This window comes from Orcinus orca, chromosome 12 (assembly GCF_937001465.1).
Source record: "Orcinus orca chromosome 12, mOrcOrc1.1, whole genome shotgun sequence".
Lineage (NCBI taxonomy): Eukaryota > Metazoa > Chordata > Mammalia > Artiodactyla > Delphinidae > Orcinus > Orcinus orca.
Genome location: NC_064570.1, coordinates 78,699,847 through 78,717,631, shown reverse-complemented (window position 1 = coordinate 78,717,631; position 17,785 = coordinate 78,699,847). Strand labels below are relative to the sequence as shown.

The 17,785-nt window shown below is 39.1% G+C and overlaps 1 protein-coding gene across 2 annotated transcripts in view; it reads left to right on the top strand.

Annotated features, from left to right (window-relative positions):
- The first annotated feature begins 711 nt into the window (after nucleotides 1-711).
- Nucleotides 712-17,785, top strand: part of CD109 (CD109 molecule) — a 138,011-nt gene continuing 120,937 nt past the window's right edge. The window contains exon 1 of one of the 2 annotated variants that reach the window (XM_033428617.2): nucleotides 712-914. In XM_033428617.2, coding sequence (XP_033284508.2) covers nucleotides 773-914 — 142 coding nt within the window. In that variant the 5' untranslated portion in view covers nucleotides 712-772. The remainder of the gene's footprint in view (nucleotides 915-17,785) is intronic. The other variant, XM_049695428.1, reaches the window with a different exon arrangement.

The window sequence follows — 17,785 nt, the reverse complement described above, 5'->3', positions numbered from 1 at the left end:
ACTTATATGTGAAATCTAAAAAAGCTGAACTCGGAAATAGAGAGTAGGATGCTTGTTGCCAAGGGCTGGGGGTGGGGTGAGGAAAATGGGAACGATGTCAGTCAAAGGGTACAAACTCCCAGTTACAAGATCAATAAGTTCAAGGGATCTAATGTATAGCATGGTGACTATAATTAACAATGCTGTATTATGTATTTGAAAGTTAAGAGAGGAAATCTTAAATGTCATCACCACACTCGTGCACACAGAGAGACAATTATACGAGGGGACGGAGGTGTTAACTAACCTTACTGTGGTATCATTTTGTAATATATACATGTGTTAAATCATCACATTGTATACCTTAAAAGCTTGCATAAGTTATATGTCAATATCTCAACAGAGCTGGAAAAAATATTTCTCCATTCCCTGGTAAAGTATCATCTACGTGTACCTTAGTGCTATCTCTGCATAATATAGGTCTGATACTGTTACCCCTTTTAAAAACCCTTCAATGGTAGCTTATTGCCTGAGTCTTCACGTTTTTGATTGTGTACTCCATCAGTAAAAATTCTGAATATGGACCCAACTTGTGTCTTTTTCTTTATAAATTACACACACACACACACACACACACACACACATACACACATTACACTCAACAAACACTCAAAATTAAAAAGGATGAGAAAATATAAATACAAATAGATGTTCTGTTTTTTTCCTGAATAGGTTTGCATATGCTCCGGAGTGAGTGCGCCCCACTTTGGAGACTACTTGTCTAGAAGATAAAATGCAAATTCTTTGGTGGAGAACACGAGATCCTTACAGACTGGCACCAGTATCCAGTTATCTTCCACACTTCCTGCACCCGCTTGGTGCTTTACACATTGGACTGCACACCCTGTTTTCCTTGTTTGCTTCTTTTGTGCATGGTGAGTTCTTATTTGTCCTTAGACTAAAATGTCACCTTTTTTTAAAGATCTCTTGACAATCTCTCCTTTTTTCTTGCTCTCGTGTGTGTTGTCCATACCTTTATTATAGCACATAGTGTTATCTAAGACGGTTTATAGTGTGTGAGTCATTCCTTGAGAACAGGGACCTTGACTTACTTATCTTCCATTCCAGCTCTAAGCAGACAGAACAGCTTAAGAAATATTTACGGAGCTTCGTGTTATGTGTGAGGGCCTGTCCTGGGTGCTATGAGAGTGTATGAGATGAATAAACATGATTTCTGCCTCCAAGGAGTTTATAAGTAAAATGTACCTTGAAGGAAATATTTCTTAATTACTGTCCAAGGGAAGTATAAATATTTATCTAACAATTATGAAAGTTAGAGGACATATTTTTAATTTATATGTTCTAGAGAGCCAGTGGTATATGATTAATGTATTCGAGAGGATGAGTGATAATATTTTTAGAAAGGAATTTCAAAAACGAACAGTCTGGGCATACTTTCCCATATCCTGTTTACTTCAGGCGGCTGTACTGACAGATGTCCTCAGACAGTGATCGAAATATAAACAAAATAAGGCAGGTAAATGTGAACAGTTTTTCGTCCTGTTTGTGTGAAAGCGTGCACTCAATTATTTTTATAGCAGAGTTTAAATTTCCTCAGTGCTTTTCAACCTAACAATTGAGTAATTATTGTAATATACCCACAGACACGTGGGAATTATAACTGTTTTAACTAATGCATGGCAATTGAATGAAGTGATTTGTCCAAGATCAGTGAGAGCCACTATTACAATTCAGATTTATTGCCTTTTCTAGAATTCAAACCTGAGGATGGTGCTTCTTCATAATTTTCTTGATTTTCTACATCTCCTGTGTTACCCTTGCATCTTAAAACTTCTGAGTACAGTTTGTCTTAGTCTTGGAAGTCATTTCAATGATAGGTATATAATATGTAAAGTTAGTTGCTGATTATAAATTATATGGCATTTTCTTTGTCAGTTTCCTTTCACTGATTTGCTATAGAGGAGCTGAAAAAGCAGTCACTTAAAAACGAGATATAAGTAATTTTGCCTCTGTGAAAAGCCTGGAAAAGACCGATACGTAAAATTTAAATACACTGAAAAATTTAGAAGATATGTCTTAGTTGTATCTCTTCAACTTCAGGGAATTTAAAATACATCGATTTTTGCAAATGTTGTGAATTATCAGTGAAGCAGATAGTGAATCAACTGGGAAAATCACACAAGAAGAAGAAACAGGATGACCTTCAGAAATAAGCTAAAACTGCGTGCAAAGCAACTCAAAATTGAATGACTCAGGCAGATTAGAAGATTAAGGTTCAAATCTGTTCTTCTAACTAGTACGTGAAGCCACAGTGCTGTTGAGTCAGTCCTCCTGATAATCCCTTTCGGTCAGAATTCTCTCCACATATACGTTCCTATTTCCTGACTAATGAAGGATATACTGGCTTAGAAACGTTGTTGTTTTATAACAGAAAAAATAATCTGAGATAATGGGATCTGGATATTAGAAAGTGTTACAACATCACTATAACCTGCTAATTAACACAGAAGCAACTTATTTTTCTGATGGTTGTATTCCTAAAAGTTTTATATAAATTCAACCATATTTAAGATGACACATGAGAGTTTGCTGCTTTTTAGAGAGCTATGATTAATCCTTTTGTAGAGGGATAGCTGAATTTTCATTCTTTAGGTTTTTTTTTTTTTTTTTTTTTGTCTGCGTTGGGTCTTTGTTGCTGTGTGTGGGCTTTCTCTAGTTGCAGCAAGTGGGGGCTACTCTTCATTGAGGTGTGTGGGCTTCTCATTGCAGTGGCTTCTCTTGTTGCGGAACACGGGCTCTAGGTGCGCGGGCTTCAGTAGTTGCGGCTTGTGGACTCAGTAGTTGTGACTCGCGGGCTTAGTTGCTCCGTGGCATGTAGGATCTTCCCAGACCAGGGCTTGAACCACTGTCCCCTGCATTGGCAGGTGGATTCTTAACCACTGTGCCACCAGGGAAGTCCCAGGTATTCTTTTTAATAGGACACATTTATAGTTGTTTTCTGTACCAGTAATTTAAGTAAAAAGAAAAATGCAGTTATGTTGGGCTTATCTTTCTAATTGAGTTCCTCAGGAATAAAAATCACAATCTTAACAACTCACTAGTTAGAATGCTAATAAAACACAATATTAAAATTTAATCCATTCTGTGTTTAAAAAATTCCATCAGAACTGGTTACATCAGTTGGTGAGGTGATACCAGTCTCCATCAATAGACCCCTTTCGGTTTGTCTACAAACAAGCAAGCACCAGAGGACAAAAATCCAAACAACTAAAGCAAAACTGAAACTCAGAGTTTTAGTGATTGATTAATCCCTCCAACTCCAAGTAAAAACCAACATCAAGATACATAATTAATAATGCTATATGTAGTGACATCCTTACATATAAATGAAAGCAGTCAAAGTAGGTCACAGTTTTAACTTACAAGATGTGGCTATAAAATAACGAGATTATATGAAGGAGTGAAGAAATGGCTCTTAATAGAGTTTTACAAAGAAAGTTCCAAAAGTATTTTGAGGGATAGAGAATTGGAGAAAAGGCATTTAATCTGTTAAAACTTGTGTTCTGTTTTACATTAATTTGTGTTTATTTGAAAAAAAAAATCCCAAGAGTCTATTGTTTTATTGTCACACTATTGTCTCTCAAGTAGCCAAGCTGATAGCTAAGCCACAGTGATGTCCGCAGAGGTGGACCCCATACAACGCTTTCTGTGGAGAAGAGTATCAGTGAGTCGATAGGAAGACACGGTCTTTTATTGGGACTGCAAGGTGGAGCTGTAGGGAGGACTTATCTGAGGGAGAAGAGATGATCAGATTAAGGTCAAAAACTAAGGTTATTAACCTCCTAGAATATCTCTGCACCAACAGTGCTTGTGTGCTGCAACATGTGCTTCCCGTGTCGTATATATTTTTTGGGGATTGACAAATTTTTATCGAGATGTATTTCTGGAAACTATCCTTCAGTCTAGGCAAAACTGCTCGTGCTGTTCAGACCCACTCCTACACATAAGGGGGTCTCTTAAGTTCTTTACCCCGTTTCAAATGAGGGAATCAGTGCAGTCTGCTGTCTCCTAACCAGGGTTGATGTATATTAATTAATTAATTAACGATTTAATCATTCAGACCCTGCATAAGTTCAAAACGTTATGAAAGTAGTGCCAAAGTATTTAGTACAGTTAAATACTTGGGACTTTAGTGTTGTCTAAGGAAACTCTGCATTTCTATAACTGGATCCTTACTTGGGAGTGAATGGAATTGCTGGAGATAGTTTCAGGTATCCTGAGGTAACAAGATCACACTAGCAATTATCTCCTCAAACTTTAGAAACCTTTAAAACTTTCTGACAGGAGCTGGGGAAAGGCAGAGAAAAGATAAATCTTTTCCTTTCTGATAGTTCATTATAAACCCAATATGTGTGAAAACCAACAATCTGGGTCACCTGAAAATAGACTTTGGAAACTCACTAGCATTTCATTTTATTTTCCATAGTAATCAATGGAACAACAGATGTTAGTTTCTGGATATGGCTCTAACTGTAGATTTTTGATGTATTCTTCCTGGCTTTTTTAAAAAGTTGTAGTGCGCTTACAATAATTTACAACTGATATTTTTATCCCCTGTAGAATGGGATTAACAGCTGTCTTCAATTTTATAGCTACTACAGTTTATTCTGTGCTAGGTTCTTTTTCTCATTTAATCCTTATGGCCCCCCTCCAAGGTATTATATCCACTTGACAGACAAGGATCTTGAGGCTTGGAGATGTAAGCAATTTACTCAAGGATATAGATGGTAAGGTGTAGGGGATCTTGACCAATTCACAAGTTTTTATTCAAAGTTTAAGTAACATACAAGATGGCAACATTCCTGGAGCACTGTAGTGTCCCAGGAATGTTTATTTGCTTCCTTTCTTTCCCCCTTAGATCATGGAGAGGAGAGACGCCCCCTTAATGTGCATTTTCCTCTTCCACTCTTTTTTTTTTTTTTTTTGCGGTATGCGGTCCTGTCACTGTTGTGGCCTCTCCTGTTGCGGAGCACAGGCTCCGGACGCGCAGGCTCAGCGGCCATGGCTCACGGGCCCAGCCGCTCCGCGGCATGTGGGTTCTTCCCGGACCGGGGCACGAACCCGTGTCCCTTGCATCGGCAGACGGACTCTCAACCACTGCGCCACCAGGGAAGCCCCAAGCTGAGGCTTTTGATGGCCCATTTCTATGAAGTTTAAGCAAGTGACATTGAAACACTTGTCTTAGGTACACTCCTAATTATAACAAATATAAGAATTACATTTCTTATCTTTTCATAAGAATTTTTATCAGTAATTTTTTTGCCATTGTCACTTTGTAACAGGAACGTTTACTTTCCTCGCCTCCTCGGTTTGACCCAGAAAGCATTTACTCTGAGGCACAGAAAAAGATGAGGTCATACTATTCAGATCATGTGGTGATACCAGTAACACGTTGCATCAATTGTTATGACCATTAGGTGGCAGGCTGATGCAGAATGACATCGCCCTGGGAAACTGGACAGTACTCAATGTCTGTCTGGCTTCTTCTCTGGCCAGAGGGGCAAGTAGGCTTTCCCTGGATTCAGAATGCAAGCTGGATGAATTCAAGCCTCTGTCGCCTTATGGACCTATCACCCCAATTACCATTCCTCCTCATTTCTGCTTTTAGGCCTTCAAACACAAAAGACTAAGCATCCTATTCCAGGTAGAAGAGTTATTTCCATACTATCGTGATGTGACCCTAGGGCCCTCTTAAATAGACATCTAGAACTCAGAGGGGTCACACTCTAAAATTTTGAGTCCTGTAAAGAAAGTTTAAAGAACACCAAAGAGGGCTTCCCTGGTGGCGCAGTGGTTCAGAGTCCGCCTGCCGATGCAGGGGACACGGGTTCATGCCCCGGTCTGGGAAGATCCCACATGCCGTGGAGGGGCTGGGCCCGTGAGCCATGGTCGCTGAGCCTGCGCGTCCGGAGCCTGTGCTCCGCAACGGGAGAGGCCACAGCAGTGGGAGGCCCGCGTACCGCAAAAAACAAAACAAAACAAAAACAAAACCAAAAAACACCAAAGAGGACTTCCTTCGTGGTGCAGTGGTTAAGAATCTGCCTGCCAATGCAGGGGACAAGGGTTCGAGCCCTGGTCCGGGAAGATCCCACATGCCACGGAGCAACTAAGCCCATGCGACACAACTACTGAGCCTGCGCTCTAGAGCCCATGAGCCACAACTACTGAGCCCACGCACCACAACTACTGAAGCCCGCACGCCTAGAGCCCGTGCTCCACAACAAAGAGAAGCCACCGCAGTGAGAAGCCCGCGCACCGCAACGAAGAGTAGCCCCCGCTCGCTGCAACTAGAGAAAGCCCGCGCGCAGCAATGAAGACCCAATGCTGTCAAAATAAATAAATAAATTTATAAACAAACAACAACAAAAAACACCAAAGAACCCAGCAGTGGTGATGGGAATTTACAAAAAGAAGGGTTTATTAACTACATTTCCTGGAGAGACATAACTCGACAAAATTACCTCCTTTTTAAGTGGTTATGAGAAGTCAAAAAGTTTCAGTCTAAATTGGCTTTCAGGGCTCCATCGCTGGTGGGGATCCAGGTCTTTTCTCTCTCAATGTGCTCTTTCCTGCTCTGAAGTGGTAGTGCCTACTGGCGCTCAGTGTCTCAACCAAAACAAAGCAACTTTGTCCCCATGTTTCTTCAGATTTGACAAAATCTAGTTTTTGCTCAAACCTGTCTGCATTAAATGACCTCCACGGGAGTGATGTTTTTGTCTGGTTCAGTTACTGCCTCTGATGCCTGAGTTACTCCAGACCCCGTGCTACCTTCCCCACTCCACCTCAGCTCCATTTTCAGACCCTACATGTGGCTCTAGTGCTAGCACGTCCCCTGGGGTGTTCCAGCTTGTATCCTTGCTCAGAATTCCAGCTCTGCCTTGTTAGTCCTATCACCACGTTACTGATTAGGCTCTACTACTAGCACCTGAACTTCTTGCCTATACTCTTCTAAACCTGTTTCAAGGCTCTGATGCTGTCACCATCAAGTCAGTTAAACTCTACTTTTTCATGTCCCTGTGGTTGCTTGATGGAAACTAATTATAATTGTCCCTCAGTTCCATTGGGGATTGGTCCCAGGCACCCCCATATCAAAATCTGGGGATGTCCTTATATAAAATGGCATAGTATTTGCATATAACCTATGTACATCCGCCCTTATATACATTAAATCACTTCTAGGTTACTTACCCAATACAATGTAAATATTATGTACATAGCTGTAAATACAATGTACTTCCTATTAAGTAGTTGCCAGTTCCTGGCAAATTCATGTTTTGTGTTTTGGAACTTTCTGGAAAATTTTTTTCCAGTATTTTCAATCTGTGGTTTGTTGAATATGTGGGTGCAGAACTTGCAGATATGGAGGGCCAACTTAAAAATACTTTGTTTTATTGAAATATAGTTGATTTACCATGTTGTGTTAGTTTCAGGTGTAGGGGGAACAAATTTTAATAGAAAATTCAAGAGATTCTCCAGAAAACTCTTGGAACTAGTAAGAGTTTTGCAGGGTTGGTGAATCCAAGATCAACATACAAAACTTAATTGTATTTTTTATACTGTCAGTAATGCATTAGATAATGCAATTTATTATTTAAAAAATTTTTTCACATCTTTATTGGAGTATAATTGCTTTACAATGTTGTGTTACTTTCCGCTGTACAACAAAGTGAATCAGCTATATGCATACATATATCCCCATATCCTCTCCCTCTTGAGCCTCCCTCCCACCCTCCCTATCCCACCCCTCTAGGTGGTCACAAAGCACCGAGCTGATCTCCCCGTGCTATGCAGCAGCTGCCCCACTAGCCAACCATTTCACATTTGGGAGTGTGTATATGTTAATGCTACCCTCTCACTTTGTCCCAGCTTCCCCTTCCTCCCCTGTGTCCTCAAGTCTGTCCTCTACGTCTGCGTCTTTATTCCTGCCCTGTCACTAGGTTCATCAGTACAGTTCTTTTAGATTCCATATATGTGTTAATATACGATATTTGTTTTTCTCTTTCTGACTTACTTCACTCTGTATGACAGACTCTAGGTCCATCCACCTCATTACACATGACTCAATTTCGTTCCTCTTTATGTCTGAGTAATATTCCATTGTATATATGTGCCACATCTTCTTTATCCATTCATCTGTTGATGGACATTTAGGTTGCTTCCATGTCCTGGTTATTGTAAACAGTGCTGCAATGAACATTGTGGTACATGTATCTTTTTGAATTATGGTTTTCTCAGGGTATATGCCCAGTAGTGGGATTGCTGGGTCATATGGTAGCTCTATTTTAGGTTTTTTAAGGAAACGGCATACTGTTCTCCACAGTGGCTGTATCAACTTACATTCCCACCAACAGTGCGAGAGGGTTCCCTTTTCTTTACACTCTCTCCAGCATTTATTGTTTCTAGATTTTTTGATGATGGCTATTCTGACCAGTGTGAGGTGATACCTCATTTCCATAATATTGATTCTTCCAATCCAGGAGCATGGTATATCTCTCTAACTGTTTATGTCATCTTTGATTTCTTTCACCAGTATTTTATAGTTTTCTGAGTACAGGTCTTTTGCCTCCTTAGGTAGGTTTATTCCTAGGTATTTTATTCTTTTTGTTGCGATGGTAAATGGGATTGTTTCCTTAATTTCTCTTTCTGATCTTTTGTTGTTAGTGTATAGGAATGCAAGAGATTTCTGTGCATTAATTTTGTATCCTGAAGGAAAACTTGAAGGGTATCCTGAAACCTTACCAAATTCATAGATTAGTTCTAGTAGTTTTCTGGTGGCACCTTTAAGATTTTCTACGTGTAGTATCAAGTCATCAGCAAACAGTTATGGTTTTACTTCTTCTTTTCCAATTTGTATTCCTTTTATTTCATTTTCTTCTCTGATTGCCGTGGCTAGGACTTCCAAAACTATGTTGAATAATAGTGGTGAGAGTGGACATCCTTGTCTTGTTCCTGATCTTAGAGGAAATGCTTTCAGTTTTTCAGCATTGAGAATGATGTTTGCTGTATATGGCCTTTATTATGTTGAGGTAGGTTCCCTCTAAGCCCACTCTGTGGAGAGTTTTTTTAATCATAAATGGGTGTTGAATTTTATTATTATTTATAGTAAAATATACATAACATAAAATTTGCCACTTTAACCACTTTTAAGTGTACAGTCCTGTGGCATTAAATACTTTCATACTGTTGTGTAACCATCACCACCATCCATCTCTAGAAATTTTGAATCGTCTCAAACTGAAATTCCCTACCCATTAAACAATAAATCTCCCTGCCCCACTCTCCCCAGCCCCTGGCAACCACCAGTAAAATGTACTTTCTATCTCTATGAATTTGACTACTCTGGGTACCTCAGATAAATGGAATCACACAATATTTGTCCTGTTGTGACTTGTTTATTCCACTTAGCATAATGCTGCCAAGGTTCAAACATGTTGCAGCACATGTCAGAATTTCCTTTCTGAATAATATCCCAGTTGTACAAATATGTCACATTTTGTCCATCCATTAATTCATCAAGGAACACTTATATGGCGTCCCCCTTTCGGCTATTATGAATGAGGTTTCTACGAACAAGGGTGTACAAATACATGTTTGAGTCCCTGCTTTCAGTTGTTTTGGGTGTGTACCCAAAAGTGGAATTGCTGAATCATATGGTAATTCTATGTTTAATTTTTTGAGGAACTGCCATGCAGCTTTTCACCATGGCTGCACCATTTAACATTCCTACCAGCAATGCACAAGAGTTTCAATTTCTCCACACTCTTTCTAATGCTTATTATTTTCTGTGGTTTATTTATTTATTTATTTGATAATAGCTATCCTAATGGGTCTGAATTGGTTCCTGTATTATTATTTTTTTTTTTGCGGTACGCGGGCCTCTCACTGCTGTGGCCTCTCCCGTTGTGGAGCACAGGCTCTGGACGCGCAGGCTTAACGGCCATGGCTCACGGGCCCAGCCGCTCCGCAGCATGTGGGATCTTCCCAGACCGGGGCACGAACCCGTGTCCCCTGCATCGGCAGGGGGGCTCCCAACCACTGCACCACCAGGGAAACCCCTCCTGTATTGTTTTGAAGCAAATCCCAGACATCATAAATTTCACCCACAATTATTTCAGTATGTATGTCTAAAAGATAAAAACGCTTTCAGAAAGTATAACTCCAGCCTAAAGAATTAATAAAAATTCTTTAATATCATCAAACACCCAATCAGTATGCACAATTTCAACTGTTTAGAAATGGAACAATCCAGGGTTCTGTTTGGATCAGGAGCCAAATATATTCATACATTGCTACTAATTGTTGTCTTTTAAGTCTCTTTAAACCTTTGGTTTCAGACACGGTCCCCCCGCTGCAGTGTTGGTATAGCCATGTCTCACCAGGAACTCTGGTCTCAAGTGCCGGAGTCAAGGCCTCTGCACGCAGTACCCTGTGAACAAGTGAAACTACACTAAGCACAAAGGAAAAGAAAGAAAGGCTGGGGATGAGGCCTGAGCTCCTGTGGTGGGAACGCCTAGTCCAAGCCACTGGACTAGCAAAGAACTTCAGGCCCCAGGGAATATTAATGTGTGAGCTCTCTTCGTCTCTGCACCAAGACCCGACTCCACCCAACTGCCTGCAAATTCTAGTGCTGGACGCCTTCGGCCAAACAAGCAGTGAGACAGGAACACAGCTCCACCCATCAAAAAAAGTTAGATGACAAAATATATGGTAGAGATGAAGGAGCAGGGTAAAAACCAAAAGGACTAAATAAATGAAGAGGAACTATGCAACCTACCAGAAAAAGAATTCAGAGTAATGATAGTAAAGATGATCCAGAATCTCGGAAATCAAATGGAGGCACAGATTGAGGAAATACAAGAAATGTTTAACAAAGACCCAGAAGAACTAAAGAACAAACAACCAGTGATGAACAACACAATAACTGAAATGAAAAATACAGTAGAAGGAATCAGTAGCAGAATAACTGAGGCAGAAGAACGGATAAGTGACCTGGAAGACAGAATGGTGGAATTCACTGCCGTGGAACAGAATAAAGAAAAAGGAATGAAAATAAATGAGGACTGTGTCAGAGACCTCTGGGACAACATTAAATGAGCCAACATTCAAATTATAGGGGTCCCAGAGGAAGAAGAGAAACAAAAAGGGTCTGAGAAAACATTTGAAGAGATTATAGTCAAAAACTTCTCTAACATGGGAAAGGCAATAGCCACCCAAGTCCAGGAAGCACAGAAAGTCCCATATGGGATAAACCCAAGGAGAAACATGCTGAGACACATATTAACCAAACTAACAAAAATTAAATTCAAAGAAAAATATTAAAAGCAGCAAGGGAAAAGCAAAAAATAACACACAGCGGAATCCCCATAAGGTTATCAGCTGATTTTTCAGCAAAACTCTGCAGGCTAGAAGGGAGTGGTAGGATATACTTAAAGTGATGAAAGGGAAAAACCTACCACCAGGATTACTCTACCCAGCAAGGATCTCATTCAGATTTGATGGAGAAATCAAAAGCTTTACAGACAAGCAAAAGCTATGAGAATTCAGCACCACAAACCAGCATTACAACAAATGCTAAAGGAACTTCTCTCAGTGGGAAACATGAGAGAAGAAAAAGACCCACAAACAAACCCAAAACAATTAAGACAATGGTAACAGGAACGTACATATCGATAATCAACTTGAATGTAAATGGATTAAATGCTCCAACCAAAAGACACAGACTGGCTGAATGGATACAAAAACAAGACCTGTATATATGCTGTCTACAAGAGACCCACTTCAGACCTAGGGACGCATACAGACTGAAAGTGAGGGGGTGGAAAAAGATGTTCCATGCAAATGGAAATCATAAGAAATCTGGAGTAGCAATAGTCATATCAGATAAAACAGACTTTAAAATAAAGACTGTTACAAGAGACAAGGAAGAACACTGCATAATGATCAAGGGATCAATCCAAGAAGAAGAAATAACAATTATAAATATTTATGCACCCAATATGGGAGCACCTCAAAACATAAGGCAAATGCTAACAGCCATAAAAGGGGAAATTGACAGTAACACAATAATAGTGGGGGACTTTAACATCCCACTTACACCAATGGACAGATCATCCAGACAGAAAATAAATATGGAAACACAAGCTTTAAATGACACAATAGACCAGGTAGACTTAATTGATACTTATAGGACATTCCACCTGAAAGCAGCAGAATACACTTTTTTTCTCAAGTGCACACGGAACATTCTCCTGGATAGATCACATCCTGGGTCACAAATCAAGCCTTGAAAAATTTAAGAAAATTGAAATCATATCAAGCAACTTTTCCAACAACAACACTATGAGATTAGAAATCCATTACAGGAAAAAAAACTGTAAAAAACACAAACACATGGACGCTAAACAGTGCACTACTAAATAACCAAGAAATCACTCAAGAAATCAAACAGGAAATATAGAAATACATAGAAACAAATGACAGTGAAAACACAACAACCCAAAACCTATGAGACGCAGCAAAAGCAGTTCTAAGAGGGAAGTTTATAGCAATTCAATCTCACCTCAAGAAACAAGAAAAATCTTAAATAAACAATCTAACATTATACCTAAAGCAACTAGAGAAAGAAGAAGAAGAACAACAATGGAAACCCAAAGTTAGTGGAAGAAAAGAAGTCATAAAGATCAGAACAGAAATAAATGAAATAGAAATGAAGAAAACAATAGCAAAGATCAATACAACTAAAAGTTAGTTCTTTGAGAAGATAAAGAAAATTGATAAACCTTTAGCCAGATTCATCAAGAAAAAATGGAGAGGATTCAAATCAATAAAATTAGAAATGAAAAAGGAGAAATTACAACCATCACCACAGAAATACAAAGGATCATAAGAGACTACTACAAGCAACTATATGCCAATAAAATGGACAACCTGGAAGAAATGGGCAAATTGAACCAGGAAGAAATAGAAAATATGAACAGACAAACCACAAGTAATGTAATTGACACTGTAATTAAAAATCTTCCAACAAACAAAAGTCCAGGACCAGATGGCTTCACAGGCAAATTCTATCAAACATTTAGAGAAATGCTAACACCTATCCTTCTCAAACTCTTCCAAAAAACTGCAGATCGAGGAACACTCCCAAACTTGTTCTATGAGGCCACCATCACCCTGATACCAAAACCAGACAAAGATATCCCCCCAAAAGAAAATTACAGACCAATATCATTGATAAATATAGATGCAAAAATCCTCAACAAAATACTAGCAAACAGAATCCAACAACATATTAAAAGGATCATACACCATGATCAAGTGGGATTTATCCCAGTATATACACAAGTCAATCAATGTGATTCACCATATTAACAAACTAAAGAATAAAATCCATATGATCATCTGAAAAGATGCAGAAAAAGAGTTTGACAAAAGTCAACACCCATTTATGATAAAACCTCTCCAGAAAGTGGGCATAGAAGGAACCTACCTCAACAAAATAAAGGCCTTATATGACAGACCAACAGCAAACATCATTTTCAATGGTGAAAAACTGAACGCATTTCCTCTAAGATCAGGAACTAGACAAGGATGTCCATTCTCTCCACTATTATTCAACATAGCTCTGGAAGTCCTAGCCACGGCAAGCAGAGAAGAAAAAGAAATAAAAGGAATACAAATTGGAAAAGAAGAAGTAAAACCATAACTGTTTGCTGATGACATGATACTATTTGTAGAAAATCTTAAAGATGCCACCAGAAAACTACTAGAGCTAATCTATGAATCTGGTAAAGTTGCAGGATTCAAAATTAATGCACAGAAATCTCTTGCATTCCTATACACTAACAACAAAAGATCAGAAACAGAAATTAAGGAAACACCATTTACAATTGCAACAAAAAGAATAAAATACCTAGGAATAAACCTACTTAAGGAGGCAAAAGACCTGTACTCAGAAAATTATAAAACACTCATGAAAGAAATCAAAGATGACACAATCAGATGGAGAGATATACTGTGTTGTTGGATTGGAAGAATAAATATTGTGAAAATGATTATACTACCCAAAGCAATCTACAGATTCAATGCAATCCCTATCAAATTACCAATGCCATTTTTCACAGAATTAGAACAAAAATTTTATAATTTGTATGGAAACACAAAATAGCCCAAATAGCAAAAGCAATCTTGAGAAAGAAAAAACGGAGCTGGAGGAATCTGGCTCCCAGACTTCATACTGTACTACAAAGCTACAGTAATCAAGATAGTATGGTACTGGCACTAACACAGAAATATAGATCAATGGAACAGGATAGAAAGCCCAGAGATAAACCCACACATCTATGGTCATCTAATCTATGAAAAAGGAGGCAAGAATATAAAATGGAGAAAAGACTGTCTCTTCAATAAGTGGTGCTGGGAAAACTGTATAGCTACATGTAAAAGAATGAAATTAGAACACTCCCTTACACCATACACAAAAAATAAACTCAAAATGGATTAAAGACCTAAATGTAAGGCTAGACAGTATAAAACTCTTAGAGGAAAACACAGGCAAAACACACTATGACATAAATTTCAGCAAGATCCTTTTTGACCCACCTCCTAGAGTAATGGAAATAAAACCAAAAATAAACAAATGGGACCTAATGAAACTTAAAAGCTTTTGCACAGCAAAGGAAACCATAAACAAGATGAAAAGAAAACCCTCAGAAAGGGAGAAAATATTTGCAAACTGACAAAGCAAAGCAACTGGCAAAGGATTAATCTCTAAAATATACAAGCAGCTCAGGTAGCCCAATATCCAAAAAACAAACAACCCAACCCAAAAATGGGCAGAAGACCTAAATAGACATTTCTCCAAAGAAGACATACATATGGTCAAGAGGCACATGAAAAGATGCTCAACATCACTAATTATTGGAGAAATGCAAATCAAAACTACAATGAGGTATCATTTCACACTGGTCAGAATGGCCATTATCACAAAATCTAGAAACAATAAAGCTGGAGAGGGTGTGGGGCTAAGGGAACCCTCTTGCACTGTTTGTGGGAATGTAAACTGATACAGCCACTGTGGAGAACAGTATGGAGTCTCCTTAAAAAACTAGAAATAGAACAACCATATGACCCAGCAATCCCACTAGTGGGCATATACCCTAAGAAAACCATAATTCAAAAAGACACATGTACTACAATGTTCATTGCAGCTCTATTTACAATAGCCAGGTTATGGAAATGACCTCAATGTCCATCGACAGATGAATGGATAAAGAAGATGTGGCACATATATACAATGGAATATTACTCAGCCATAAAAAGGAGAGAAATTGGGTCATTTGTAGAGATGTGTGTGGACCCAGAGTCTCTCATACACAGTGAAGTAGGTCAGAAAGAAGAAAACAAATATCATATATTAACGCATATATGTGAAATCTAGAAAAATGGTGGAGATGAACCTATTTGCAAGGCAGGAATAGAGCTGGAGATGTAGAAAAAGGATGTGTAGATACAGGGGTTGAAGGGAGGTTGGGATGAATTGGGAGATCAGGATTGACACATATACACTCCCATGTGTAAAATTGATATCTAGTGGGGACCAGCTGTATAGCACAGGGAGCTCAGCTTGGTCCTCTGTGATGACCTAGATGGGTGGGGTGGGGGGTGTGGTGGGACGGAGGTCCAAGAGGGAGGGGATATATGTGTACATATAGCTGATTCACTTCGTTGTACAGTAGAAACTAACACAACATTGTAAAGCAATTATAACCCAATTTAAAGAAAAAATACCTGTAGGTTCTTTCAATTCTCTTTATTTTTCCTTGCAATTTAGTTGTTGAAGAAATTTGATTGTTTGATAAAGTATTCCACAGTCTAGATTTTGCTAATACATCCCTGTGGTATTTAATATGCATTTTATTAATTTCCTTGCAATTTTTTTGTCCTTTTATTTTTTTTCCTATACTGTATTTCCTTGCAAATTTTTTAATTTTTTTAATTTTTTATTTTGCAGTATGTGGGCCTCTCACTGTTGTGGCCTCTCCTGTTGCGGAGCACAGGCTCCGGACGCGCTCCATGGCATGTGGGACCTTCCCAGACCGGGGCACAAACCCGTGTCCCCTGCATCGGCAGGCGGGCTCTCAACCACTGCGCCACCAGGGAGGCCCTCCTTGCAAATTTGAATCAGATTCAGGTTCAGTCTTTTAGGTGGTTCTGGGTTCTTCTCTAAGAAGACTTAGAGTATCTGTATGTTTCCTAGCAGTCCTTTATGATCATTGTTTTGGTCTGCATAATCCAATATGGTAGTCACATGTTGCTATTTAAATTTAAGTTAATTCAAATGAAATAATAACAAATTCAGTGTCTTGGATGTACTGACCACATGTCCAGTACTCAACAGCCTCATGTTGCCCATGGCTACTGTATCAGGGTGGATATGGAACACTTCCATCCTTACAGAAAGTTCTATTGGACAGCACTGGTCTAGATCTATTAATTCACCAAGGGTTGTGATATGGTGCTATTCTGATTCTAACGTTTATTTTACATTTTACTAGCTGGAAAACTTCTAAAAAGAGAAATTTCCCCGTACCTACAATTTGCTTACCAGTGATACAGTTCATGTAGGAAAGACAGGATAGAGTTGAATACTTTCCCTTTAACGAGATTGATTCTATCAGTTATAAATAAGTAAACCATGCTTACGTCAACATTATATAATTATTGTTCACTACAGAGCCAACTAATGAATTATGGTTACACTTCCATTTTTATCTATTTTAAAAAAATATTTGTTCATTTATTTACTGTTGGCTGCGTTGGGTCTTCGTTGCTGTCCGCAGGCTTTTTCTAGTTGTGGCGCGCGGGGGCTACTCTTTGTTGTGGTGTGTGGGCTTCTCATTGCGGTGGCTTCTCTTGTTGTGTAGCACGGGCTCTAGGCGCATGGGCTTCAGTAGTTGTGGCGCACGAGCTCAGTAGTTGTGGGTCACGGGCTCTAGAGCGCAGGCTCAGTAGTTGTGGCTTGCGGGCTCTAGAGCCCAGGCTCAGTAGTTGTGATGCATAGGCTCAGTTGCCCTGCAGCATGTGGGATCTTCCCGGACCAGAGCTCGAACCCATGTCCCCTGCATTGGCAGGCGGATTCTTAACCACTGCACCACCAACGAAGTCCCTTTTTTTAATCTATTTATTTTTCTTTTCTCTAGAGTTTCTAAATTTCCTTCCCTTCATTACACAATTTTATATTACCATAGTCTCAATTTTCTCCCCCAGTTTTCCATTACATTTATCTTTTCTACTAAGGTCCTTTTTTCCCTTTGAGGCCTTATTCCTGGAATTCTTCCTGTTGGAACATTGGCAGGCGGGTTCTTAACCACTGCACCACCAAGGAAGTCCCTTTTTTTAATCTATTTATTTTTCTTTTCTCTAGAGTTTCTAAATTTCCTTCCCTTCATTACCCAATTTTATATTACCATAGTCTCAATTTTCTCCCCCAGTTTTCCATTACATTTATCTTTTCTACTAAGGTCCTTTTTTCCCCTTGAGGCCTTATTCCTGGAATTCTTCCTGTTGGAACTTCTGTCTTCATTGCTCTCTGGGGTTATATATACTTTTTCCTGAATCTCATGTCTTCCTTTTTCTTGGATTATTTCGTTTGTTTGCTAAATACATCCTCCAAAAGTAACTTCCTAAAAAGAGTTTGTTGAAGGCAAAGTTTCTGAGCCATTCCATT